The sequence below is a fragment of the Caloenas nicobarica genome, chromosome 5 (genome assembly GCF_036013445.1).
Source record: "Caloenas nicobarica isolate bCalNic1 chromosome 5, bCalNic1.hap1, whole genome shotgun sequence".
Taxonomy (NCBI): Eukaryota; Metazoa; Chordata; class Aves; order Columbiformes; family Columbidae; genus Caloenas; species Caloenas nicobarica.
In genome coordinates this window covers 21,619,148-21,646,126 of record NC_088249.1, presented here as the reverse complement: position 1 = coordinate 21,646,126, position 26,979 = coordinate 21,619,148, and the positions used below count along the sequence as shown (strand labels likewise).

The following is a 26,979-nucleotide window of genomic DNA, read 5'->3' as shown; positions in this document are numbered from 1 at the left end:
ATATTCTAATACAGCCTGATAAATCCTAGGCAAAAACAGAACATTAGCTCTAATTTTAAAAGATATTGAACATATAATACAGCAATATAGAAGGTTTTGAACACCTTTTTTAATTTCAATACCTTTATTATACTAAAAACCTTAGACAGTAAGTTGCTTTTCATTTCTCCTCAACTTCCCAACATGATTCATCTGTATTTTACACTAAAATGACTTTGACTATGGCAATAGGTGGAAGGACCAAAGAGCCCTAGGTTCAGTTTCATTTCCTGTAAGACAGTATATTATTTAAACAAACAGGCATCCTATCAGTTATTAAAGAGTTTCCTGGGAATGTTATTTCTACCTAATAAATACTGAGAGACAGATGGCATGTTTCTGTCATGTACTTCTCAGGAAAATACTAAATCCAAGGCACAAGCTGTGCCTGTGTTTGTTGCCTGGGTGGGGGTTTTTTGGTTGTTTTTTAATAGTTGTAAATCAGCGATGCTGATTTGGTATGGAAACACTATATAACATGAAAGCATGACAATGTTTTCCATGCTAGGTCAAGGAGTTCTGATGAAGTTGTTGAGATGCTTACAAGATTCTCTTTATTATGTGGTGTTAAAGCAGTGTTGAAACTGTGATTATATACAGTCTTACGCCATTTTAACAGCCATAAAAAAACCTCCCAGACCCAATAGTTCTTAGAACATCAGCCTTTTAGCTTGGTTAGAGGGAAAAAAGTAATCATTCACAAAAGGAAGCAAATATTAAATAATAAATTCTACTTATTTAATATACACTATATTCCCATCCCCCAGGGTACTTCTGTTAATTTTGATTTAGTTTTCAGTATGTGTAGGTAAAACTAATAAATTTAGTCTCTTAACTGTTAGTGTGCACTACAAACTCAGCAATTTAATGTTTAAAGGACGCATCATGCTTTCTAAACTATAAATCTGTACATAAGTTTCAGATAAGCATTTAAAGTATGAGATTCAGAAAGACAGGAAAAAAAAAATCAAAGTCTTAAAAACAACTACAGTTTGATCCCATCTCTTACCTTCACTTTTTCACAACGGTAGCCATGTTTTTATGAGTGCATAAAAAGATAATGGCAAACAAAAACAGTTGTATAAAATACTAAATAATTAGAGCAATGCATCTCCAAACTGATATTTCCAGTTTTCCAATTAAAAAATAAAAGGTAAGATTTCCAAATGATTTGGGCTTATTTCTATTCCTCTAAGACTCTGAATGCAGGTTCATTTTGGCAAAGTTTAAAATCACTTAGAAGTCCTCCCTCCTCCTTCCCCCATCACATTAAAAAAAACCCAACCATTATTTAAAGGGCAAGAACACTATTACGAAGAAATTAATTCTTTTAACAGTAATTATATTTTGACTTTATCATTTTGAAACTCACCATGAAAAATATGTATTACGGAGAGTTCCTCTGAAACCCTTCAGATTCTTTCCTTTAAGTAGGCTTAGAATAATTTTTCTCTACTTGATGTTTCCATTTTACTGTTCAATAAGAGTTGACCTTAAAATACCTTGCAATGTTCCTTGCTGCCACAGAAAGGACTGTGTTGTCATACAAGGACAATATGAGGTAATATATGAAAAAAAGAAAACAAATGAGAAAGAAAGAAACAAAGCTGAAAGGGCAGAACAGTGCTTACAGTTATATTCAAAACAGTACATGTAGACCACTATTAAACATAATAATTCATAACAAAGATTTTGTAATATTTTGATTTTCACTGATTCCCAATTTTCTACTTTTCTTTTTCTCAGTTTAAGCAACAGAGATTGCTCGGTGTCAGCGCATTTGTACTCAATTTAGTGCATCGTCTCTCTGGTTTGAACTTTTACGCTTTCTGCTTTAGTGTTCCTGACTCAAAAAATCTGACTTACTGACTTAAAAATATATATAATTTGGAACATAAGATTTTGTCAAAGTAAACTTTTATCTACATTTCAAATATACTTTAATGCAACAGCCTCTTTGAACCTACATTTTCCACAGCAGCTAGATAAAAAAAATAATCCCCACTGAACCTAACTAAAAACAATAATCCCTCAAAATTAAAATAATGTCTTGCTTCAGAGATCACTTACCAAAATCTTTGTAAAATATACTTAATTTATCTTCACAAGTGATAAAACTGGTAGCTAACTGTATGATTAACAGAGATGACACCATAACTTAGAACAGCTAAAAACTTAATTCAATTTTGTACTCTCAAATCTAAGACAATGCATAAAAAAATACTTTTGCCTCTGACTCTTGATTACTATGAATGTAACTAGAATGAGAACAGAGTGAATGATAAACTTAATGCATAAAGCATAACACCACAGACTTGCCCAGCATAGGTTTGTGCTTGTGACAAAAGTCATCTAACATAAGACTACCCCAGCTCAGGACTAGAATCACTACCTTCTTACACCTTACTTAGCAGCATAATCTACATCAGAGTAATTCTAAAAATGTAATAATTTAAGTGTGATTATAGACTGTAGATGCTGAGAAGTGGTACAGAATATGGCTTGCGTCACCTGGGACTTTACGTAAATCAGAGAAATGCACCTGCTCTTCTTACATCACTACAGCCTAAGACAGCTTTATAACAAGAGAATGCATTCAGCCTTGCCAAGTACATCAGATGTTATTTTGCAAAACAATGTTTCTTTGTTGACTATCCTTGTCTTCTCTGAAACAGCAGGATATTATCCTGAAACAAAAGAACTGTGCGGATTCCATGTCTCACTGCTATACCACACCACATCTAGCTTCTATACATTTCAGTATATTCGAATAAAGATTTTTATTGGAATAGTTATGTTCCAGGATCTATTCAAACTTAAGTTTTCTCTCTGTACTCATTCCCAGAGTATAAGTGAGCCTTAATAAAACAGAAAAACATAAACTTTTGTACAAAAGGTAAATATTTATAAAAGCATATATATTATATTATATATTATTATATTATATATATATTATATATATTATATATATTATATTATATTATATATTATATTATATATATTATAAAAGCATATATGTTACCTACCTTCAAATACAAAATTACAATATCTAGAATATTTTAAAGAGTTTTAAGCAATAACAAACAAACAGCTACAGCTTAATGCTGCTTTTTCTTCTAATCAGCTACTCTTCACTATACATACACAGGATTAGCTGTCTCCAGAACTAAATTCAAGATTATAAATACCCTGGCACACTAACAAATATGGCCAAAGCTACTGAAATCTCACAAGTACAAAGATGGAAAGATCAAGAAAGGAACACACATAGGTAAATAAGGCCAGGGCCGGAGCTCAACAGTCAATGCTATTCAACTAGTTAATATATATTTTTGAAATAAACATACGTTCCAAGATAACTCCCAAGCAGTTGAATCTATCCTCTGAGATAAGGCTGGAAAAATAAATGCTAAAAATATTCATGATCAGTAACTGAGAATTCAGACATACAAAGAGGAAATAAATTACTATTATTTACAGATGAGATAGTTTGATTACAAAATTTAGAGGGAGTGGACATGGTAAAATATTTAAGTGGTTTGGTATGAATGGAAATTTTTTCCTTGCAAAAAATAAAAATAAAATTGTAGCAAGCATCTTGACTATGTTTTCCAAAAATGGTGATGTCCTACTCTTGCTGAAGAGACAGAGCAGATACTTTCTTTTGACTAAACCAGCCAGCAACTGAAGCAAATTTAAGTCTGTAAGACCAATGGGTGCTTCCAGTATCAAATATAGACTTTCATTGATTTGTACGATAAGATTTTTCAGACTACCCAATCTGGCTGAACCATATAAAATTGGATAATCAAAAGAAATTTGGGGCTGGTCTTGGATGCAATTCAGGAAGATGGTATTTTTCCTGCCTTCAAACATTTCTCTGTAATAATAATAAGATCCTCGTGATTTGAACTGATTTTGAAACAAATCTGTAAGATGTGCATGCTCAGTGATTCCAGAATGCAAAGGAAACTTAGTTAAGAAACTGGAATTTATACCTTTTATTTCCTCAGATTTTGTACACTTTGTTAAAATACTGAACACTTAGTGCAGTGCTATTAAAATCAATTTGATTATGAGATCAAAATCTCTTCAGAAGAAGTCCAAGAAATTTTTATCTAAGTTGTTACTTACTGAACTATTCCATTGGGTTACATGCTAAAGAAAAAACTTGTTAAGTAGTGAACCGTACTCAAAGTACAAACCTGCAAACCTGAAATTAGAACCCACAACCTCTTGAGTTCTTAGGTATTCATTATATTGCTAGTCTTCTCAACTCTCCAGGACAGTACGCTTATCAAGAAGGGAAGAAAACTGCAGCCAATCTTGAGGCATCATCAGAGAACTATGAAACTCCTGCTACTCTGTGAACAATCCTGAAACTCTATACATTACTGTGTTTTCCTTCATTCACTGTTCTCTCATTCATGAACCTTGAATCATAGTCATAGAATCATAGAATACCAGGTTGGAAGGGACCTCAAGGATCAATGTTATTGGAAAACTTTGTTATCTTACTTCTGTTTGTCAGGACTATACCACATAGATGGTTTACCACCACAGGTAGGACTGTGAGAATGTTAACACTTGTACAGAAATTCACAAGGAGTATCTGAAAGCCTACAATTCCCTAGATATTTACAAATGCTTCAGTGAAGGAAAAAAGCAAAAAACCTATGTAGTTAAGAGTTTTAGTAGATGTATTTAAGCTTACAAAACTTCCTGAAACATGTTTGTCAATAAAGCAGTTTAAATATTAATCCTACCTACTTTTGGTATGCCCACCAGAAATCTCTATTTTTATTCTTTCCCCGTAAAAAACATAAGTAAGCTATAGTATCAGATCCATTGAAGAGAAACAAAAAAATATTTTATTGGGAATACAATTTCTCTGTCTTGTTTTTATAATTTGATTTATGCAAATTTAAATTAACGCAGTGTTTTTAGACAAATGGTTTGTGTTGCTGAGCACAGCCAATCACATCCATGGATATTCACAGAATCAGTCTGATAAAAGTTCCACCTAAAATCTGCATCATTCCAAATGCAACAGAAAATATTTTCATCCATCTACACCAAATTTGACTGAAAACCCATTTTATTTACAGTTCTTATATTTAATCATCACATTTACATTAGTCATTTCCTGCATAGTCCCACATCGAATGCTACACAGACGATGGCCATACTATGTCTTTTGTAATATCTATCAGTTATTTGGTAATTGCCAGCCATCTTATCAAATGAATGAAATACCAGGAAGTTGGGCTCAGAATACCGGTGGTAAATCTCAGTTGTATTTCATTTCTCTGTCTCTAATTATTCATTTGGTAAATGTTTGTTTTAGAGTCTTAAATACTATTAAGAGTAGAGAACCTACTGCTGGAAAGCCTGTGACACCACAGCAGCTAAAGCTAAATAAACACACCGCTTCTGGGTCAAATCGTAACTTCACCTGTATCCACAAAACCTGTTGACTATTAGATCTAATAAAATTAAAATTATTAATTATTATTAAAATTAAAATATGATTAAGTGAATCATAAACATAGTCTTCACATGTGCAAATTTAACTGGGTACATAATTAATTTGATTTGTAAATGGAAATAACTGCTTCTCTCCTCCAATACTGTTTTTGTGGCAGCACTCAATAACAAAAAAATAAAAAGAACACAACCAAAAAAACCCTCTACCACATTACATGGCCAGGTTTCAAACTATCTTATTAAAAAGGGTGGAGTGTGAAGAACCAGTAAGTTGCTTGATAGTTACCTACAAACACTCGTGACTCCCTATTTCCCTATAAAACAGTAAACTTCATTACCATTAATTGTTTAGTCAGAAATATAAAAAAAACATCTTATATGAATACTCTTAAGTGAAGACAGCAAGGAGGATGTTTTGGGAAAACCCACCAACAGCAAAGTTACCCACCTTCCTCTGCTGCTGTCTTCATACCTACGTGGCTCTGGATGCTCAGCGTGCGCACATATCCTGACCCCAGGCCTTACACCCAACCCCACCTGCATTGTCAGCAGCCTGTTTGTTATCTGCTTATAAGTCCTATTTCTCATCCTGTCTTTGGAATTTAAAAGTATGTTTACTGTTTTGTGTTACATAGCAAACTTCAAAAACTACGTGACTTATTTCCTTTTTCTCACCTACTGTTAACCAGCATCTGCCTCTAGAAGTAGACAGAATAGAACATAATTTACTTAGAATTACAGAAATTGTAATATGTGAAGTAACAAATGGAACTGAGTGTACCTATAGGGAATAAAGGAGTGGCCCTTATTACTAGAAGGTATGAGATTATGCGCAGTGAATAGCATTACTTTTTACCACTCTCTTCAGTTTAAGAATTTCCCATGATAATGTCGCCTATAGCTTGAAATTTAAATACAGCCTGTGAAATTTTCCACAAAGCCTAAGCCAAATTAGGTACAGTAGAATTAAAAACTAAATAAGGTTTGCTTTATTTCCTATGCACTTAAAATGGCAAATAAGGATTCAGGGAGATCATCTTAGCAGATAATTATGCAAATCAAAGAACACTAAAAAGCTATTAATATTATATCAGGGTCTTGGAGATATCATATTAAACAAATGAAGGATAACAATAGAAACATTCAAGCTTGAAAGATCAAAGCATGTTCTCTTTCAAACTTCTTTGTAAGTGGAAGAAGAAAATCTTGATAGGATCTTACTATTCTAGTAAAGCAAATAACCTGCATTGTTCTATAAAATATTTAAAAGAATGTTTTTATTTGGTTTTGCTACTGTTTTATTTTTGCTACAATATTTCACAAAACTTTTTCAATAATATTCAAGTCAGCTATGAAAAACTATAGCTACACTTAAAAGTTTACTCTCCTCTAATCTGAGTCTACAATCTAAATACAAAATGACTACTATTAAAATTATTAAAAAGAGTACTTATTCTGTCTGACCAAAAAAAAATAGCCCACCATTATCAGTATTGAGTGCTGAATGAAAGCCAGAACAAAGTTTTTAAAGAAAACACAAGAAAAAACCTGAGAGGTGATGCCTTCTTTTGGAAAATGAAGCCATAGAATACAATGAAAGATCGCACCATGACACTTTGAGGTTTGCAAATAGCGTTCTAACATTTTACATAAAAAGATGCAAACCAACGACAAGTCAGCCCTATGTACACACTACATCAACCCATACGGCACGTTATTAGTTCTCAAGGTTTACCTACCTGCAAATTTTAAACAGAAGTACTTTATTCTCCTCCACAGTTCAGGTTAGCAACAGACACTTACAGATGTCAAAATACAGTCTCCTCACCCTGAAGCCTTCCATTTTTTCAGGCTTAGTTAGACCCTCCAATAAAATTTTATGTGAAAGAGGTGGAACCAAAGATCTATTTCAATATGGAAATTGTGATCTCTGGACCCTGTGTCATTTAGCCTGTTTTCTCAGTGATCATTTTCACGCACTGGCTTCATCTCTTTTTCCTTTGATCAAATTCCTTCTAGCTCTACCTGTAAGATTCCTAGCTATCCACATTTTCCTGATGCATTCAGAAACTTGCTCTTCTGCTGGGATAGTACCTTAGAGGGACAGTGCAACCAGGCATACACACATATGCAGGCACTGGAGAGGTAATATTCTCAAAACATCCAGTGCAGATCTTGAGATAATGTTATGCCTTAATGCCAAGAATTAACCTCATATGACATTTCTTCCCTCCTCTCTTCTCATATAAAACCTCTGGCTCCAGTTCCTTTGGTTACGGACTTCTCAACATCAGCTATATTACACTTTTTAATCTACCATTATGCATTTAGACAATGATACCTAGGGATGGAAAGTTGATAAAATACATGCGAATGTGCCATAGGAATTAAAATTAGTAGAATTTTAAAATTCTTCCTCCCTTTTATTAACAAAAATGCAACCAGCAACATACCTCTTTTTTCTCTGTGAACTTCTTCCAGAAGTTTTTCTTGCTTTTTTATCTGTTTAAAGAGAGACTGATGTTCAGCCTCCTTCATCTGTGTAAAGTGCTTGAGCTGTTCTCGGCTCTGCAGTAAGTAGCATCGCAGCTTTTTTTCCTTACTTTCTCTCTCCTTTACTTCCTCACACAGCCACTGAAGCTTGGTCTATGTTAAAAAAAGGGACAATAAAAAGAATTCTAATGCAAATAAGAATACATAAATATTAACTGATCAAATTATTTTTGAGTCACAGATACTCATTTGTACTTATTACTGAATAACAACAATAAAATGGGACATTCAGATATATTAAGAGAACATATGTTGACCTTCTCAAACGACAGATGTATTTTGGCTGATAATTGGCTGTGAAGAAGCAGTAAGCAGATTTGGGTTTTTATGGAGTTTTTTTGTTGTTGTTTTTTTGTTTGGTTTGGGTTTTGTTTCTTTTGGTTTGTTGTTTGTTTTCTGGGTTTTTTGGTTTAGCATATTCTGTTTCTGGGTTTTTTGAATTAGCGTATACACGGACACCAAGAGATACTTCTTCCTTTCGGAACACCTTTCTCTCTCTGTTCTATGTTGATGGAATTTAAAGCATTTATCCATTCTGAAAAAAAGTGACATTGATCTTTTTTGGTCAGCAAAGGTTAATATTAAAGATTTATGCAGAAGAAAAAGAAAGGAACTCATAGACAAGACAGGTCATAGTCAATATAGTAAATGTAGAAGTGGTAAAAGAAAATACTTTCACTGCCTACTTAAAACAAAATTTAAAAAGAGGTTGGCGGTGGATTTTAGGTAGTCATTCATTCTAGACTTCCCTCTAGCAGCCAAAGGAACTTAGGTGATAAATGTATGCAAATGATTATCAGGTGCTCTTTGAAAGGTCTTTTTAATAATATGTCAGTGTCACTTTTTTAAATGAAGAAAATACTCCCTGCATAACATTTCTCATTTGATTCCAATCTTATCTCTGCTATCTATAGTGGCAGTCTTTCTTAATCTACAGGTCTTACATAGACCATATATCATCAATAACCTTAAATTATCTTACATGGAAACAGTTGCAATTTTCCTTAAGTCAATTTTCCTGTGGCTTTGAGGTTTTTTTTACATGAAGAAAAAAAAAAAAGCATGTCTTCTACAGTTTCTCATGAACCACTTCGATCAGGAGAAACTTACTCCTTTTTTTAAAAGATACTGGATAAGAAATACGTTTATGCGTGTGAGTCGGGGGAGCAGGAGGAAACCTGCAAAATGACAGGCAAGGGTTGTTAAGTTACCAGTCATCACTTCGAAGAAGTTTTCAAGCATGTGTGCACCCACATTACAGCATTCAAAAGCTTCAGATAAAGAGGGAAGAAAAATAATTCATTGTCCAAGAATTCAGTCTAATACCCTTTAGATTTAATAAATAACAGCCTTATTTAAAATTGTTCTTGCCTTGTTATAACCCTGTAAGAGAAACTTAACCTGTTTACTACATTCTCATGTTTTTCTTGACTGAAAATAATTGAACCAGATATAAAGGCTATCACTGCAGTTACTTCAATGCATTTTTTTGTAAAAACAGCATTACTATTTATTTTGCTATAGAGACGGCTATTTCTTGTTGATAGCAAAATGCGGAAAATTATTCTACCAGTTGAAATAACAGTCTGGGAATATCAGAATTCTTGCCAATGGAATGCTATTGTTTTTCCTTTTCACTTTGTAGTGCCTTTTCAAACACACTTTCAACTGAATAATTACAAATGTTGGATATTAGCTTATTCAGTAAAATTTCAGAAGGTTTGACTACTACCTTTGTTTCTGCTAACCAGCGATGAGGATCATTCAGCACCGTTGGCATAAGTGATATTGCCTATGGAATAGTATGGGAGAAAGAAATAGGCATAAAAACAGGAATTAGAGACAAAAAGAACAGTCTTTCCTGCTTACTGGAAAAATCATCAAATATTGTTTGCTAAAAATCCAGCTTGGAAATCATATCTGTAAATGGTTTAATAGAACTATTTCTACATAAATTTGTCACATTTTAAAGTACAGAATCATAGAATGACTTCTGTTAGAAGACATCCCCAGGATCAGAGTCCAACCATGACCTAACTAGCACTAAACCATATCCCTAAGAACCTCGTCTAAACGCCTTTTAAACACCTCCCGGGATAGAGACTCCACGACTTCCCTGGGCAGCCTGTTCCAATGCCTGACAACCCTTCCCGTGAAGAATTTTTTCCTAATATCCAATCTAAGCCTTGCCTGGTGCAACTTGAGGCCATTTCCTCTTGTCCTGTCACTTATGCAAACTGATACAAATTTTTTTAAAAGGTGCAACTTTAGTTGCAACAAAAATAAGTTATTGTATTATGAATCTGTATAGTTTTCTCCTAAGAATCACTACAATGATGTGTTTCAAACATCACCAAAACATAGGTCTGCATGAAGGTATATATTCTTGGTTTGAAACTGTTTGTCCTTCTTTGAAAATATTATTTCCAAAGAATACAATCAGCCTCTACTTTAAAATGACGATTTCTTAAGAAAAGACCAGCTTCAAGGTCATTCAACTCTTTTTTCTTCCATTCTGCAGAACAATAGTGGCTGCACATAAACCAGAACTAGTATTACCAATTATCATTAGTCACTGAACTGTTATCAGTATGTCTACAGAAATACCATTTGCAGCATCATAAATGTCTTATCAAAAAGTAAAAAAGGACAAACCCCCAAAATCCTTAAATTATGCTTTGATATGATGGTCTTAGTGTTTTCACAAAAATGACAAATCACTTGCTTGAATATCTGATAGTAAATATTTCAGTTTTCTTGTTCTGCCTAAGTGGATAAAAAGAAGATAAACTGGGCTGGAAGGCTTCATTAATACTTCGTACAATGAGAAAATGTGAAACGTCTTTTTTTCTGCATTTAAACTGAACTATGTTAAACTTGTTTTAAAGGTACTTCTACATATGTTTTCTATAGCATGTACTAAAAAGTTAGTGATAATGCAGGGGGTTTTTTCCCCACTTTGAGTTGATACACAAGAAGAAAAAACTCTCATACACAGCTCTCTCAACTGAAATCCATTCAAACTCAAGTAAACTTATCTTATGTCCAGCTCATCTTTTCTCTCATGTGGTCCTATCCCATGATTACTACATTGTGCCTTTCTCTAATTTAATGGTTTTACGTGGGTTTTGTTTTTAATTTACTATATTTTGCAATTTGGCAAGTCATTATGTATTTTTAGTCCTGGTCTAGTAATTTTTGTAAATATCTCATTAAGAGGTATTATATTTATCTAGGCTTTATTAACGAAACTGAGACCAAAGGCGTCTAAACAGCCCCATCTAATTATGTAAATACATATGTTTTACATGACAATTATCACCACATAAGGACACAGCTGAAAAGAAAAGCTTTAGTAGGCAAGTTGACCACGACTTCACAAAGAGATGCACACCCAGAAGTTGTGACTTCGTGGCAGCAAACCTCATTCTGTGCAACCATATTCAAAGAAGGCAGTATTCAGTTTATAGTTTAAGAATAACTGGTGTAGTTATTTGCAAGCATAAGATTTCACACTACAAAAGACTGATTAGCAAAATAAATCTGAACAAAATATGTGGAATTCTTTGCTTAGAACACCAGTAAGTGATGATTATAAAAACTCCAGTACATTTTCCGGAGAAGATTAAGCCTGGTGTTTAAGTTCTCTGAATATAAGTACTTATCCAGTGAATTCCTAATTGTTCACCTCAGTTGCAATGGTAACTTTTTGAAGTAAAGAACTTGTCAGAAACCTTTTAGAAACATTGGCAATACCTAAAGTACTGGGCAGAGGAACAATATAACAAAGGAAACTTCTTACCTTTGAAAAAGAAAATTCAGACCAGACACCACAAAACTGTGTAACATTTGTTTTCACATTAGCTGTCCAGTCAAAAATTCAGATTCAAATCTGTTTGAAGTTTGCCAGTGATAAACAAAGGGGATAAATAAGGAGAATCGTGAAAACAGGAATCAGCAAAACTTTACTCAGAAGACAAAAACTCTGCAAGAGCTGGGAAGCAAGTCCAAGACGTCATGGTTAATGATCAAGAATCTGGCAACTACAGCAGATCACAAAGACTTAAAAAAAGACTGATCTGTAAGGATACAGAGGAGAAAGCTTGTTTGTGAAATACATTTTCTTAGATTTCTCATCTGTTTGTTGGCTGAAACATCCCAACTCCACAGCTAAGTCGAGAAAAAGGAACTACCATGCTACAAGGCTGAAACAAAGTGACTTCTCTCCACACCTTCAAACAAAACAGGTGAGGAGACAAGCTTAAAATAGAAAATAAAAGAAAAAATATTTAAAATATAATGGTCTTTGAGTCAATGCTGAAAATTTCTTTTTCACAAGCAGCGCAGTCCAGTCAAGTGGCCGTGGACTTTTAAAGTAGGAAGCATGCTCTGTTTAAATAGCAAGACAAAAAGGTATAATCTGAGCATACTCTGTGGTTACAGCTAAGGCTAAAAAGCCACCAGGCCAAGCACTTGTGATATACTCACAATGCCAGCGAGCGTGGCAACAAGCTGTCAGACTGTCTGGTTTCTTTTTTCTCAGTGTACAATACCGAGTTAATAGGATTAGTCGTGTAGAATCATCTGGAGGAAGGAAGAGAGGGTTCTGTCCCTGGGTAGCAAATGAGACTGCTCAGGAAAAAAGCTAATGGGGCTGCAGGAGAAGTAAAAGAAGGAAAAAAAGAAAGTTACAGCAAGCTACAAGTTTCTGAAACTTTGAGTCTGAGTTTTCTGGATACAAGGACCTGCTGCACACAAGGAAGTGATTTTTTTTCACTTCCAGCATTTATTTCTCTGCTTAAAATAAAAAAAGCGGGGGGGGGGGGGGGGGGGGGGGGGGGCGGGCGCGGGGGCAGGTGCATCTAAATGAGTTTTTAATAAAACCTTTCTTTCTTTTTTCACAATTTTAAAAGCATTTTAGGTCTGTCTTGGAGATTTCTCATCTCTAAGGAGGTGGCCTAAGAAAACTTGACTCAAAATTCTGGCTGATGTAAAGTCCTTTCACACAAGCAAACAAAAGGAGAACTATTTCTCACCAAAAAAAATACTGTCAAAAGAAAGCATTGAGGATTAACACATGGGCAGATCTTGATAGTATCCCACTCTAATACCTAGCAACGTGCATCTCTACCATCTAAATCTAAATATCCACAATCCGACTGTCCATAAATTATCTATACCAATTAAGTGATAGGCGACAACAGTTCATGCAAGTCCTGCCACAAACATTCATTAAGAAAATAACAAAATCTGGAGCATACTTAAAACTTAGAATTACTTTGAATTTCTCCACAGAGTCCCGAGAAAAAATTTCACAAGCAGCATCAATTTCACTTCCTATCATGGTGAGAATGGATTCCTGTTCCATTTCTAAGTGACGCAGCTGATCCTTAAACTGCAGTCTGGCCTCCTCCATCCTTCTCAAATGATCTTCTTCATTGCTGATCTGTTTATCCTGGAGTGAAAGAGGGAAAATAAAACAAAGAAATTATTGCATTATTAATATAACATGCATCATTAGCAATATATCTTTCAATCTTATAATCATACTATACTCACTCACGCACAGAGTTCAGTTCCCTGCCATGGAAAATAATATTTTCTAAGAATACTCATAAGTTCCTCTCTTGATTCTCCTCATTCTTCTGTAAATCAGTTATGAAGAAACTGCTACCGCATCCAAACCCAACAAGCTCAGAGCCTATTTTCAGAGTCAAAACCAGACATTCTATTATAAATCTCTTTTTCATGAGTAGAGAGAGCGCCCACAACAAATATTCTTCTTTTGCCCTGAACCAGTTACAGGCATCTAATCTCTGTCATCACAAAAAGAGGCCCCTGAAGGAAACCTGCATTGGCAGTCAATATGTTCTCAAAGGAAGAGTATTCAAAGAACTTCTTATAGGACAGTGACTGGCAACAAGGAAAGCATTTTATCTTACCATCCAATGTCAGAAAGACAATCAAATACGTTATATATCTTTTTAAAATTCAGATTCTCTTCCTTTATATCTGTGATAGAGCCATCACATTAAACTGAACCCGGCAGCTTTTTTGTTACAGAATATATTGAATTATGCATTGTAATTAATATAACAAAACTATCTTGTAAGAAGAAGGGAAATTGGTTCACATCTGTCCACTGCTGAGATCAGGAAGATGTAATGCAGCAAAGGGTAAACACTTCAACATGGAACATCTGAGTATGTGCAAGCACACTGAAGATGCTGAGAAAAGCGAGAATAATAATTCTGAAAAATTATTAATTATGGACCTCTGCAATGACAAGATGTGATTCTTTAAATTGTATTTGTTAGAAATCTTCATACACTGCTCTCACGAGACACCACTGTGGAACAAGGTAATCTCTAACATACAAGTTCTGTGAATGGGACACATATGGAATCTTAGAATAATTTAGCTTGGAAAAGACCCTTGCAATTATCAAGTCCAACTGTAAACCTAACACTGCCAAGTCCACCACTACACAATGTCCTTAAGTGCCACATCTACACATCTTTTAAATATCTCCAAAGGATGGTGACTCAACCACTTCCTTGGGCAGCCTGTTCCAATGCTTCACAACCCTTTCGGTGAATCTTTCCTAATATCCAATCTAAATCTCCCCTGGCACAACTTGAGGCCATTTTCTCTTGTCCTATCACTTGTCATCTGGCTACAACCTCCTCCTCCTTTCAGGAGGTTGTATACATATGTATGTATAGCTGTTAAATCTATTAGCAAAAAGAGATTTTTTTTCATATAGGTGACCTTCACATATGGAAAAGCTATACCTGATAAGCAGCGTGATTTTTTTTCATTTAATTCACACAAGAATACTTGAGTTAGACAGTAGCTATGTCAAACTAAAGGAATAACAGGAATTTTTAATATGCACAGGTTCCAGTATTTATGTACCACTCATATGGGAGCTGAAATAGCAGTTCTGATCTAGATGAGTATTCTGAAGGTAATAAGATTGTATTATATCTGCTTCCAGTATCAGTATTCCGTGCTATTATTAACTGAATGCTGTCCATCAGATGCCAAATTTCACTCTCAAAGACCACGACTAAAAGAGAGTATTTAAACTCACTTTTTTCCTTTAGTTTTTGTCTGCTTGATTTTCTGAGTGTGCTAGCACTCCTCAACGTTCTACTTTCAGAGCCTACAGGATAAATGAAGTCACTAATAACTCAGAAGTGCACAGAAGGAAACAGAAAATTTTAACATTATTCTCTGCCCCTTTACCTTTCTTGAAAAAAAAAAATTCCAAGCTATATTACCTATGTTTCTTTGAATTACTATTTGTGCTTGTGACAGAATGACACTTTAAGTATAAAAAGTTTGGAAAAAAGAGAATTCTTTTGAAACACAGTAGGCTTCTGTGATTATCACAATATGACAGCTATGATGAGATTTCTCAAGAGGTAATATTATCACTTCTCCCAGCCTAACATCCCTTCTGACAATAAAACCACAATAGTAAATACGCTCCTAAGTTAACCAATTAATGCAATCAAGTGGAATTCTCCATCTGCATTTATTAATACCTTCAAAGGTTGAGACCACATGATTGTGTACTTAAAAGATTCTCCATTGTTTTTCAGCTTAGAGATAAAAGATCACCTCGGTCCAAAAAGTCTATCTTCCCAATATTAGGTAAGGTTGGAGCTAATTTACAACTGACTGCGGAAGACTACGTACAGTCCTACAAACACATTTCCTTAATTATAACACTAAATGCCCAATCTAGGAAAAATCCATTTTGAATTTTCATTTGAGGAACTTCTTATTAGTCTGACAAGTTGAGATTTTAAAGCACTTCCTGTCAGTTAAACAAGGTAAGAGAAATGCCAGGTTTAAGATTTTCTCATACTTTCAAAAAAAACAAAACAAAACCAAACTAAAAAAAACCCCACACAACACACACCAAAACACACAAAAAAACCACAAACCAAACAAACCACACACAAACACCCACCACAACATTTTTCTCTCAGGGCTAGTAGTCACAGCATACTGGCTGACAGACAATCAGCAGATGCTGAAAATATAAGTATGCATGACAAAATGAGCTAATAGCATTTCCAATCACTTTATCTACATTCAAAATAAGCCCATTAGATTTTAAGCTCAACACCTAAGTGATATTGTGCACTTCGCTTAAAACATCAAAAATTAAATTGAAAAACTGGAAAAGCCACAAAGGATCTACAATATCTATGGGCCTCTTATCTGATTTAAATAGTTTGAAACTATTTAGCTAATGAATTACCTGAGTATTCAGCGGTCCATCTGAAATGAATGAACAAATCTCTTGTACCATGTTAATATAACTGCCAATACAAACAAATTTATTTTCCCAAGGATGAGAAATTACTAAATTGACATATGTCGTGGTTTAATCTAAGCCAGAAACTCAGCACCACACAGCGCTCACCCTCTCCAATGAGACGGGGGAAAGAATCAGAAAAGCGAGAAAACTCATGGGTTGAGATAAAGACAGTTTAGTAAGTAAAACAAATGCCATGCACACAAGCAAAGCAAAACAAGGGATTCATTCACCACTTCCCATCAGCAGGCAGGTGTTCAGCCATCTCCAGGACAGCCCAGCTCCGTCACATGTAACAGTTACTTGGGAAGACAAATTATCACTCCAAACATCCCTCCCCTTCCTCCTTCTTCACAAGCTCTACACACTAACCATGACATCATATGGTATGGAATATCCCTTTGGTCAGCTGGGGTCAACTGTCCCAGCTGTGTCCCAGCTTCTTGTGCACCCCCAGACTACTCACTGGTGAGTGGTTTGAGAAGCTGAAAAGGCCTTGGCTCTGTATAAGCCCCTGTTTCCAGCACAAATACGAAACACAGCCCCATACCAGCTACTATGAAGAAAACACTCTACCCCAGCCAAAATCTGCACAACACAGAGCGAGAACCTTCCAGCTAGAGGATAAAATATCTACTTTTTAAAAATCAGGATATAATGAAAAATTTATAAGCCATTTCCCACAGGATGCACAATTCTTTGTTTGTTTTCTTGATTTTAATTTAGGAAAACAAATTCGTCAAAGATTAGAAACAATTATTTTCAATGTTGTCTTAATATGAATTAATCAAATACTGGCAGGTATGTGGCTTTACATCAGAGAAGGTAAAACTTCCTCCATATACAGAAATATTTATCTGAAATAACAATGTTGCAGAAAGAGGAATTTAAGATATAAAACAGTAAATGTAAAATACATTCACGTTAAGAGAAATTATTGAAAAGCAATGCTGTGAAACCAATAATGGAAAATAAGTAGAACTCAAGAAAGCAGAAAGAGGAGTTACAAAATAAAATTCTTCAGCAACTCTGTATTTATCACTAGATTTTTGAAAAGACAGGCTGACAATTCCAGGTTGTGAATTAATATTTGATGGTAAATATTAATAACCAGAACACTAGGCAACAAGAATGGCTGGCAGACAGTATCTATCTCTAGAAATACAATGACAGTATAAGAGAGGGATGTGAATTTCTTTAAAAACTTGCCAGGTTTTAAATATTTAAACAGAACAAAATTTTCATCAAGTTATTTAGAATTTCTTTTACTGTGCTTACATTGCTTATCTACTTCAAATTAGCTCTAAAGTATTCATAACTGCACTGCAACTTTAAGGAAATGTGAAGAAAACCACAAGTGTTTGGTTAAACATTTGTTAGTTACCTCTATTAGAACCAGGGCAGGCAACAGGACTTATAATTCTGCTCCTAAATGATACTAGCAAATCTTTGGAGGGATAAAATTCACAACTTGGCCAAAGCACTTTTGCCTTCTTTGATTTATATAGAAACTGTACAGTACAGTATGATTGCGTGTATTCTTTAATAGGTACATGTGTTTTTTCCATTTAAAGTTTACCATGTATTTCTATAACTCCTCATTTATTTTAGGTATTTATCAGCAGAGAGACTGACAAGTCCTGGTTAAAACCAGGTAAGTTTACCTTTTTTTCCAGTTCTTGTTTTACAAACTCACATTTCCGTCTGAGTTTTATATTTTCTTCTTCATTTTGGGATAATTCTTCTGTCAATTTATCACACTCAATTTTTATCTTCTCCAGTTGTCGACATTGAGTCTTGATTATGTTTTTCTCTTCTACAAGTTCCATCTGATGGTAATGGGAAAACATATAAGGTCACTTTATGGGTTATTTTAAAACATTCCCAGATTGCAGAGTTTCAAATCCATGGAACACTACTACAGAAGGATAATTCTATTTAATTTTTTACGTTTAAGTTATATTAAGAGGAATCATCTGAACATGGAAAACATGTATCACAGAGTTCTAGAACCGTGCAGTGTTTTAAAAGCAACAAATAGAAGTCTCAGAGCCTGCATTTCAACTCTGCTACACTCATCAGTTTACATCATCTTAAGAAGCTCTCTGCAGCTTTTCCATTACTGAAATAATTTGGAATCAGAAAGTCTAGAACTATCATTTCATTTCAGGATATAATGTTAAATTTATATCTGCAGGGAAATACCTGAAAAGATTTGATATTTTTAACTTCTAGAAATGTGTGGTTTTAATGCTATTCATGAAACATTAGAGAGAAATAGTAAGAAAAAATTCAATGGATTTGAAAGCCCTAAATAGGTGAGTAAATAAAGTATACTGACTTTCCAGTGTAAAAGATAACTAACTGGAACTGACAGATTTGAGAAATTCTCTAGATTATCTAAAAAATGAAAAAAAACCACCAAACACCACACATATTACTCAAAACCAGCTACATATTATAAGAGATGAATTGTGGGATGCAGTTATACACAAAAATAAGCCTGCAGAGTAAATTCCTTCCTGAGGAAAAACAAAAATTCTGTTCTCCCAATTACACTATAAATATAACTTTTATGAGGAAGAATTTTACAAGTTAATTTAGACACCAGAGCTAACAGAGTACAAAAGCTCCTCTGAAGAACTATTCCGAGAAAGAATTTTGGTGTCTTAAGTCCACAAAGACTTATAGACACAAAGTCTGCAATGCCTAAAACATTTTCTGTGAATATGCTTATAAAAATCAACTTTGCACTTCCTACTAAAGGTAATTGCATTATAATGTCTATACAGATGGAGATAATCCAAGAATCAAATTCCTCACTTATGTTACTTTTGAGACATAATGGAGAAATTTTTTATTAATTTCCAGTATGGGCATGGCAGATGTGAGCATAATTTAATTGATCTGGATTGAACCCATTTTCCACATCTGATAATCTTCAGGAGAAAAAGAACTACACCCACTTGGTATATGTATAGGAAACAATTCAAAAAGAAATATGCATATATACACAACTTTATATGTATAGATACATATCTCTACATAACCTCACCTTAAAGGTTAATACTTGAAAGTGCTGTCAGGCATGAGCACATTTTGTATTTCATTATTCTAAGAGAATAAGGATATTTTTAAAGCAGATGAGGACCTGTAGTAAAATTAGGGGTCAGATTCAGACCTTCTGAACATATAGCTGACTGGGGACCACTAAGCAAACCACTTAATTTCCCATGCATAGTTTATCTATAATTTTAAATAATTTTAAAAAGGCATTATAGAGACATTCTTTGGGACTCCTTTAGGAGGTTCTAGCAGAAACAGAATTAAAAGCTGAAGCACCAGAATCTCAGTACTGAGACAGTAAGATCCCTCTCAACACTGACATCTTGTACGAAATTCTATGTTCATCTCCAATTCTACTTCAAAATACAATGTTCCTATGGTACCTCCTCTGCTACCCCAAAAAATTCCTATCTACCTTACAATTTTTCAATCCAGTGGAAGAGGAAGCAAGAGAGGGAAGAACAATGAGCATCAAAAGTCACTTCTTTTTATGATCTATGCAGCAGTTAGTCCTAGAAACACTGCTCTGCAGCCTTGGTTTCCTGAAAGTAACTCACCAAAATTCCTCCTCTGGTTAAGGCTTTGAGTCTTAATAAAATAAATGTGTTAAATTTCCCTTTACTCCCCAGTTCTCTCCCAACTGACCTTTATTTTTAAGACACTAACTTTAATAACCTCTGGACAGGGTTATGTATATTCTTTCCCAAAAGCAGTTACAAAGGCTGGATGAGGCTGAGGCATAAATAAGGTCAAGAATATTACAGCAACAGTAGGAGACAAGTGATTATTGGGCACAATAAAAACCCAAAACTTACCATTCCGAAAAAAAAAATAAAAAAATTCCCCTTCTGTTGTATTTTCCTAAACTCTACTCTAAAACTGCAATATTCAAATATAATTTGATAAAATGCATGCTAAGTTTACCTTAATTTGGAAGAAAAGTACATCCATAAAAGTGAAACCCAATTGCAATGTAATGATGAGTTCAGGCAAAAAGTAACCAAATCAGCAGCACAATGACATGTTCTTACCAGATCTTCCCTGATTTTCTATTTTGTTTCACTTTCTCTTACAGTCTTTAAATCAAGAGAAGGTTGTGCCTTATAATTTCATATACTTCTAAAAAAAGTTTCCTAACCTAATATCTTACAAAATTCATCTCCCTCAAGCCTTCTGCTTGTCTCTGTTTTAAAAAAACAAACCAACAACAACAACAAACACAAAACACCACACAATAGAAACCACACACCACCACCACAAAAACAACACCAAACCAAAAATGTATGTAGATTAAGGATTCTGGGAAAGTCATGGCACCATAAATGAAAGAGGGAAGTGGCTTTTTAAAATATTCTGTTTAGGTATAACAATCAGTACCAGTATCAAGGCACTTTCTGCAAGATCGAACTTTCCATAGAAGAGGAATACATGGTCACGATCAACTCATTTTTTGATTACTACCATCCAGAATACACTTTCCTTCTCTCCCATTGATATTAAATGTACAGTCTTAGTTTCAAAGCAATTGTCCAACAAAAAAACCCACACATATTCAGATAGGTCATTTAAATAATGCTAGACACATTACAAATTAAGTGCCCAATGTGAAGCACTGCTGTCCAAATATTTTCATTTTAATGATCCTTCCATTAAGAACTATATTCATAATGTTTTCTGTGTTACTAATTGCCTAAGAATTATTGTCAATTATTATATCATGAATGATACATTAAATTTACATCCTTTTCTAAGGAATGTCAATTCATAACTGCAAAAATGTGGAAAACATGCATTTTTACCTAGTTGCATATTTGTGAGAAGGAAATAAACATGCTTATATTACTTATGACAAAATACATAATTAATCACTTAAGCTTTGATTAAGGATTTCATAGCTTAAGGTTAAATTGATAGAATTTTGACATGAATAAATTTTTAATTTGATGGGACTAAGGTAGAAAGCACATTTATAGTGCTTCAGAAGCGCACTCAAACCATATTGGTAATTTACAACCTACCTGCAAAACTACTCCCTCCATTAATATGAATATACAAATTATTATTATTAGGACATAAAAAATACTCTCTTACATATACATTTAACCATGTAACCAAAACTGCTTCAATGAAAGTGCAAAGTATAGTTTATACAACTGTTAACAGCTGATTCTGCAACTTAGACCACTTCAACTTTTCAGTTTTATTCAGATCATTAAAGCCACTAAAATGCTCATTTTCTTTCCAATGCAATAGCCTTCAGTCAGGAACAAATGATGTAAACTAAAGACAGTAACTTGTTTCTTCCTGAATAAAATTCTATATTTCATCATTTACTATAGGAACATAGTCATTTTTCAAGAAATTGTACAGAAAACAAATTTTAAAACCTCTTTAAAATAGAAAGATCAAAATTAACCTTAGCAAGCATTATACATTATCACTACTCACATTCTGAAAGCATTTCCAGATACAGTGTTTTTGCACTACACAAATTAAACATTTCAAAAACGCATCACCCCTGAAACACTGCAAGTTCTTTAATAGGGTCACAACTATAACTGTAAAAATAACAGTTGTTGAAGGAAGAATCAGATCACAGCCTCACGTATCTCCCTCTGTTCATAGCTGTTCTAATCACAGACATACTGGTTTCACTACTTTTGAACTAAAAAAAGCTTTTTATCTAAAACTGTTACTGTTACATTTTTTTTACTCTGAACTTTAAACTTTTATTATGACCTACAATAAAATGTGTGTTAAATGTTTTAAAGCCCATGCTTTATTACCTTCATCACTCAATAGGAGGGGGAGAGAAAAAAAAAGTCTGACATTGGAATTCTTCAAAATAAGTACCTTCAGCATTCTAATCTGAGCCTCTGCATCATCCTTTTCTTGTTTAAGGAGTTTCATGAGCTCTTGAATGTTTTGTTCATGTTTGATTTTCACATTTTGTAGCTCTGATCTAAGATCTGCCAACTCCTGTTGGTGAACTTCTCTTTCCATCTTCAGCTGCCTGCTAGCTGAAGTCATCTCTTCATGCTTAGATTCCTGCTGCTTCTGGAGATCCGAAAGGCTCTTATGTAATTCCTTTTTTACTTTCTCCTCTTCTGCTATTCTGTTTGTTAGTTCCACACGTACAGCGCTTAAGTTTTTTACATCTGCTTGCATTTCTAAGAGTCTTTCTTGGTCTTTTTTATGGATCAAGTTACTAGTTGCAAGTTCTGTCTCCAAGTTTTCCTTTTCAGCTTGCATTTGATTTTGTAGAAGAACTTGCTTTTTCAATTCATTTTCCAATTTATTTACAGTACCTTGAACTTCTTTGATCTCTTCTTCAAGAGATACCTGGTGAGATTTCATTTCATTCAGTTCTACCTCTTTGCAGTGTAGGATTTCTTGCTGCTGGGCTCTCTTTGCAAGCACATCATTCAGCTCTTTCCGAAGGTTTTCTATTTGATGTATAGCAGATAGGAGCTGACTTCTGAGGTCATCCTTTTCTTTGAGGGCCTAGGAAAGAAGAAAAAGAAATCCAGTGCAACCTAAAGTAATAATTCAAGAAAATTGTTGGAAGCATGTCCTTATACATTCCTAATGTCTAAGGAACAATTAGCAGACTTTGTTCCACGAAAACACAAAATTTTTGCTTGTTATTACTTCAGTTCAAATGTATTCAGTGTTTCTTTAAATTTAGACACAGAACATGTGTGACCTCAAATGTATACCTGTCCTTAAATCATGTAGCTTCCTAAGCAGGGATAGTTTTGGTTAATCCCTTGCTTTTCTTATCCTCTTTGCAGACCCAGATGGATTTCTTTGTTGGTTCTTCCAAACAGCAAGACGGAGGAAATGAGACAATACTGCAATGCAGCAGCAGAATACATGGAGGACTACTGGTCATACATGCCTTACCCACAGGTCCATTTCATAGGCTGACTTGTTTTGCTGATTTTCTAAAATATTACATATGAAGTGTATCGACTTGATTTTTGAAACTACACAGAGTTGATGAGCAACTAGCAGTTAAAAGCCTGGGTCACTCATGCATCAAAGCCAAGAAATGAAGACTACTTCTTCAAAATAAAAATTGGCCACATTTAATTAAAAAATCCACTGTTTTTCTAAGGTGCTTAAGGGTTAGGGTTTCATCATTGGTATATTTCAGGTTAAAAAAATCCTTGAAAATACACTAAATGACAGGAAAAGTTTGCACTGCAAGCACATGTGTTACTAAATACTGTATTTCATTAAGCTCATGTTACACACATCATTCCTGATTCTTATCTCAAGTTATAATTTAGGTTTTTTAATGTGTTTAAAATAAGTAATTTACAGTACATCTATCATAAGACACACACAACTTCCATTACATGAAAAAAAAAAAGAATGATAAAACGGACAACATGAGATTTTCCTGACGTATCACAAACTACTGGATTCTTTAAACTGGTTTAAATAAATTTTACACTGAATTTTACTGACTACTTCCACTAATTCCACAAGCAGTACACATTCTTATAGACATAGCAAAATTATTTGAAATAATCCAGAACAAAAAGGCTAACAAGATTAACAGCGTGCAGGTTAAAAACATAAAACAATTTGTAATTACATGAAGAATAAGCAAAGCAAAACAAAATACAAAAATAATAAAAGATGTGGTAATGACTATGAGGCTTTTTTTCTGAAAAAAATATTCAGTATTTCAACTTTACTAAAACTGTCTTGTAATTCTAGCTGCATGATTTGTCTAAAAAAAAAGGCACCCACAACTAAAATTAAAATTAAAAAGCTTTCTACGTTCCATACTTCAAAGAAAATACATTCCAAAAGACTCAAGATGTTAGAAATTCCATTGTCAACCAATACCAAGGATAACCACATAGGCAAGACTTTAACCAAATTATCCAAATAACTCCAAAAGAATGAAAGTCTAAACAATCTTTCTAAAGCCCACCTATTGTCTGAAAATATTTCTAGCATCTCACAAAATTGCAAGCTATGATTGTAATCCAATTCTGAAACTTTGCAATCAATCCTTCGAAGTTCTATAACATGAAGCAAAGCAAACAGACTGCCATTTCTCCTTTTTCTTTGTTATTTATTTTATAGAGTTTTGTCTCGTATGTTCATTGTGTGTGTATTTCACAGTTGGCTAAATTATGTTCATCTAGTTCCCTGAAGCTTATCACAAATGCTGCATCTAGATTGATTATATTCTCATTTGGAAACTGTCTACAACTTTGTATTGAGAACATGAAGTAATGTTTGTATTTTTTTGCTTACACAATGACACAGTTTATTTGTATTACATATCTTCCAATAAAGAGATTTTCCTCAGGAGTGACACTTACCCCAAGCTCATTGGTAAGATGCTGATGATTTTTGAAATAGGAACAAATACTGACAACATTTCTTAAATGCAGCTTAAACCAAAGTGACTGCATCTAGCATTTTGATGTATTTGTGTCAAAAAAGAGGTTAAACCCATGTCAAGGAATCTTATGTAAAAAAGAAAACGTCAATGTGGACAGCACTATCAAATGTCTACATAAGCAGTGATTTCAGAGCGTTCTGGGGCTCCTCATGCTTGTTATTCACAACTCTCCTCTACTTTTTGCTTCTCATTTGTCTCTCATAGAGACACGTATGATTTCTAAATGATTCAGATTTTCTTCCTTTCCTTAACACCTCCATTTACCTAAGTAGGAGATAGCCAATGAGGACACCAAGCTGGGAGGAGTGGCTGACACACCAGAAGGCTGTGCTGCCATCCAGCGAGACCTGGACAGGCTGCAGAGTTGGGCGGGGAAAAATTTAATGAAATATTACAAGGGCAAGTGTACAGTCTTGCATCTGGGCAGGAACAACCCCAGATAACAGTATAAGTTGGGGAACAACCTGTTGGAGAGCAGTGTAGGGGAAAGGGACCTGGGGCTCCTGGTGGACAGCAGGATGACCATGAGCCAGCACTGTGTCCTTGTGGCCAAGAAGGCCAATGGCATCCTGGGGTGTATTAGAAGGGGGGTGGTTAGCAGGTTGAGAGAGGTTCTCCTTCCTCTCTACTCTGCCCTGGTGAGACCTCATCTGGAACATTGTGTCCAGTTCTGGGCCCCTCAGTTCCAGAAGGACAGGGAACTGCTGGAGAGAGTCCAGCGCAGGGCAACAAAGATGATTAAGGGAGTGGAGCATCTCCCTTATGAGGAAAGGCTGAGGGAGCTGGGCCTCTTTAGTTTGGAGGAGACTGAGGGGTGACCTCATTAACCTTTATAAATATGTAAAGGGTGAGCATCACAAGGATGGAGCCAGGCTCTTCTCTGTGACAACCAATGATAGGACATGGGGCAATGGGTGCAAACTGGAACACAGGAGGTTCCACTTAAATATGAGAAGAAACTTCTTCATGGTGAGGGTAACAGAGCACTGGAACAGGCTGCCCAGGGGTGTTGTGGAGTCTCCTTCTCTGGAGACATTCAAAACCTGCCTAGACGCCTTCCTGTGTAACCCCATCTAGGTGTTCCTGCTCCAGCAGGGGGATTGGACTAGATGATCTTTCGAGGTCACTTCCAATCCCTAACATTCTGTGATGAGCAACTTTGTGAATGTTTGCAAACCTCATTTCCTCAGACCACTATTAGGGCTAACCAATACAACAAGATTACTGTGGAATGAATTGTTGGGGTATGGATAGAGCAAATTATAACCAAAAATAATGAATATGCTAGGTAGCTCAGGAGAGAAACAGCAACCCCAGGAGTCACATCTTAGATATGCTAGAGTTTATTAATTTCAACTTGTTATTAGCGCCACTGTGACTTCTGCACTTTGACCATGCTCATACATTCATGTACCCGTCTCAGAATAGTTTACTCGATCAGGAACACCACAGGATTAATGCAGACTTCCCACACTTCACACCATGTACCTGTTGGAAACCACAATATTTGAGTGGGGCAAAACAGAGGACGGCATGGAGCCATCCCAATCCCATCAGATTTAGTAACCTAAATTGGAGGCGCATCACTAGAAAAAGAGTGAGAAGAGGTGAAAGAAGCTCTATTAAAACAAACATAGGCCATACAATATGATAGACTGCACCAGCAGAACATGTAACTTAAGATAAATGCTCACAGCATGATGTTTAGCACTACACCAGCCACTATAGGAACAGGCACCTTTGACCCAGCCACTGGAAAATACAGACTCAGATTCATTACCAACAGAATGATGGTTTCTACTACTATTCCAAGACAGGATGATGAGTATTAACATTGATGCGAGTGCTTGCCTTTAAAGCAGCATCAGGAGCAGGAAAAGTCAAGGAATTCTGCTAAGTCAGAAAACAAAACAAAAGACCCAATAGATTTTCCTGAGAAAATATTTAGGAGGAAGAAGAAAAGAATAAGTGGTTTGCCACACTGAACAAAAACAAATGAAAAGCCCAGAAATGTTACGTGATCAAATTTCAAACTAATTTCTTCAAATAAATAGTTCTGAAAAAACAT

At 34.9% G+C, this 26,979-nt stretch overlaps 1 protein-coding gene across 1 annotated transcript in view; it reads right to left on the bottom strand.

The window, feature by feature from the left end:
• Positions 1–26,979, bottom strand: part of CEP128 (centrosomal protein 128) — a 128,119-nt gene that overhangs the window by 49,627 nt on the left and 51,513 nt on the right. The window contains exons 14-18 of the mRNA XM_065636376.1: positions 22,334–22,984; positions 18,079–18,243; positions 13,358–13,534; positions 9,812–9,871; positions 7,980–8,172 (exon numbers count right to left, since the gene is read on the bottom strand). Of these exons, the coding sequence (XP_065492448.1) occupies positions 7,980–8,172; positions 9,812–9,871; positions 13,358–13,534; positions 18,079–18,243; positions 22,334–22,984 (1,246 nt within the window). The remainder of the gene's footprint in view (positions 1–7,979; positions 8,173–9,811; positions 9,872–13,357; positions 13,535–18,078; positions 18,244–22,333; positions 22,985–26,979) is intronic.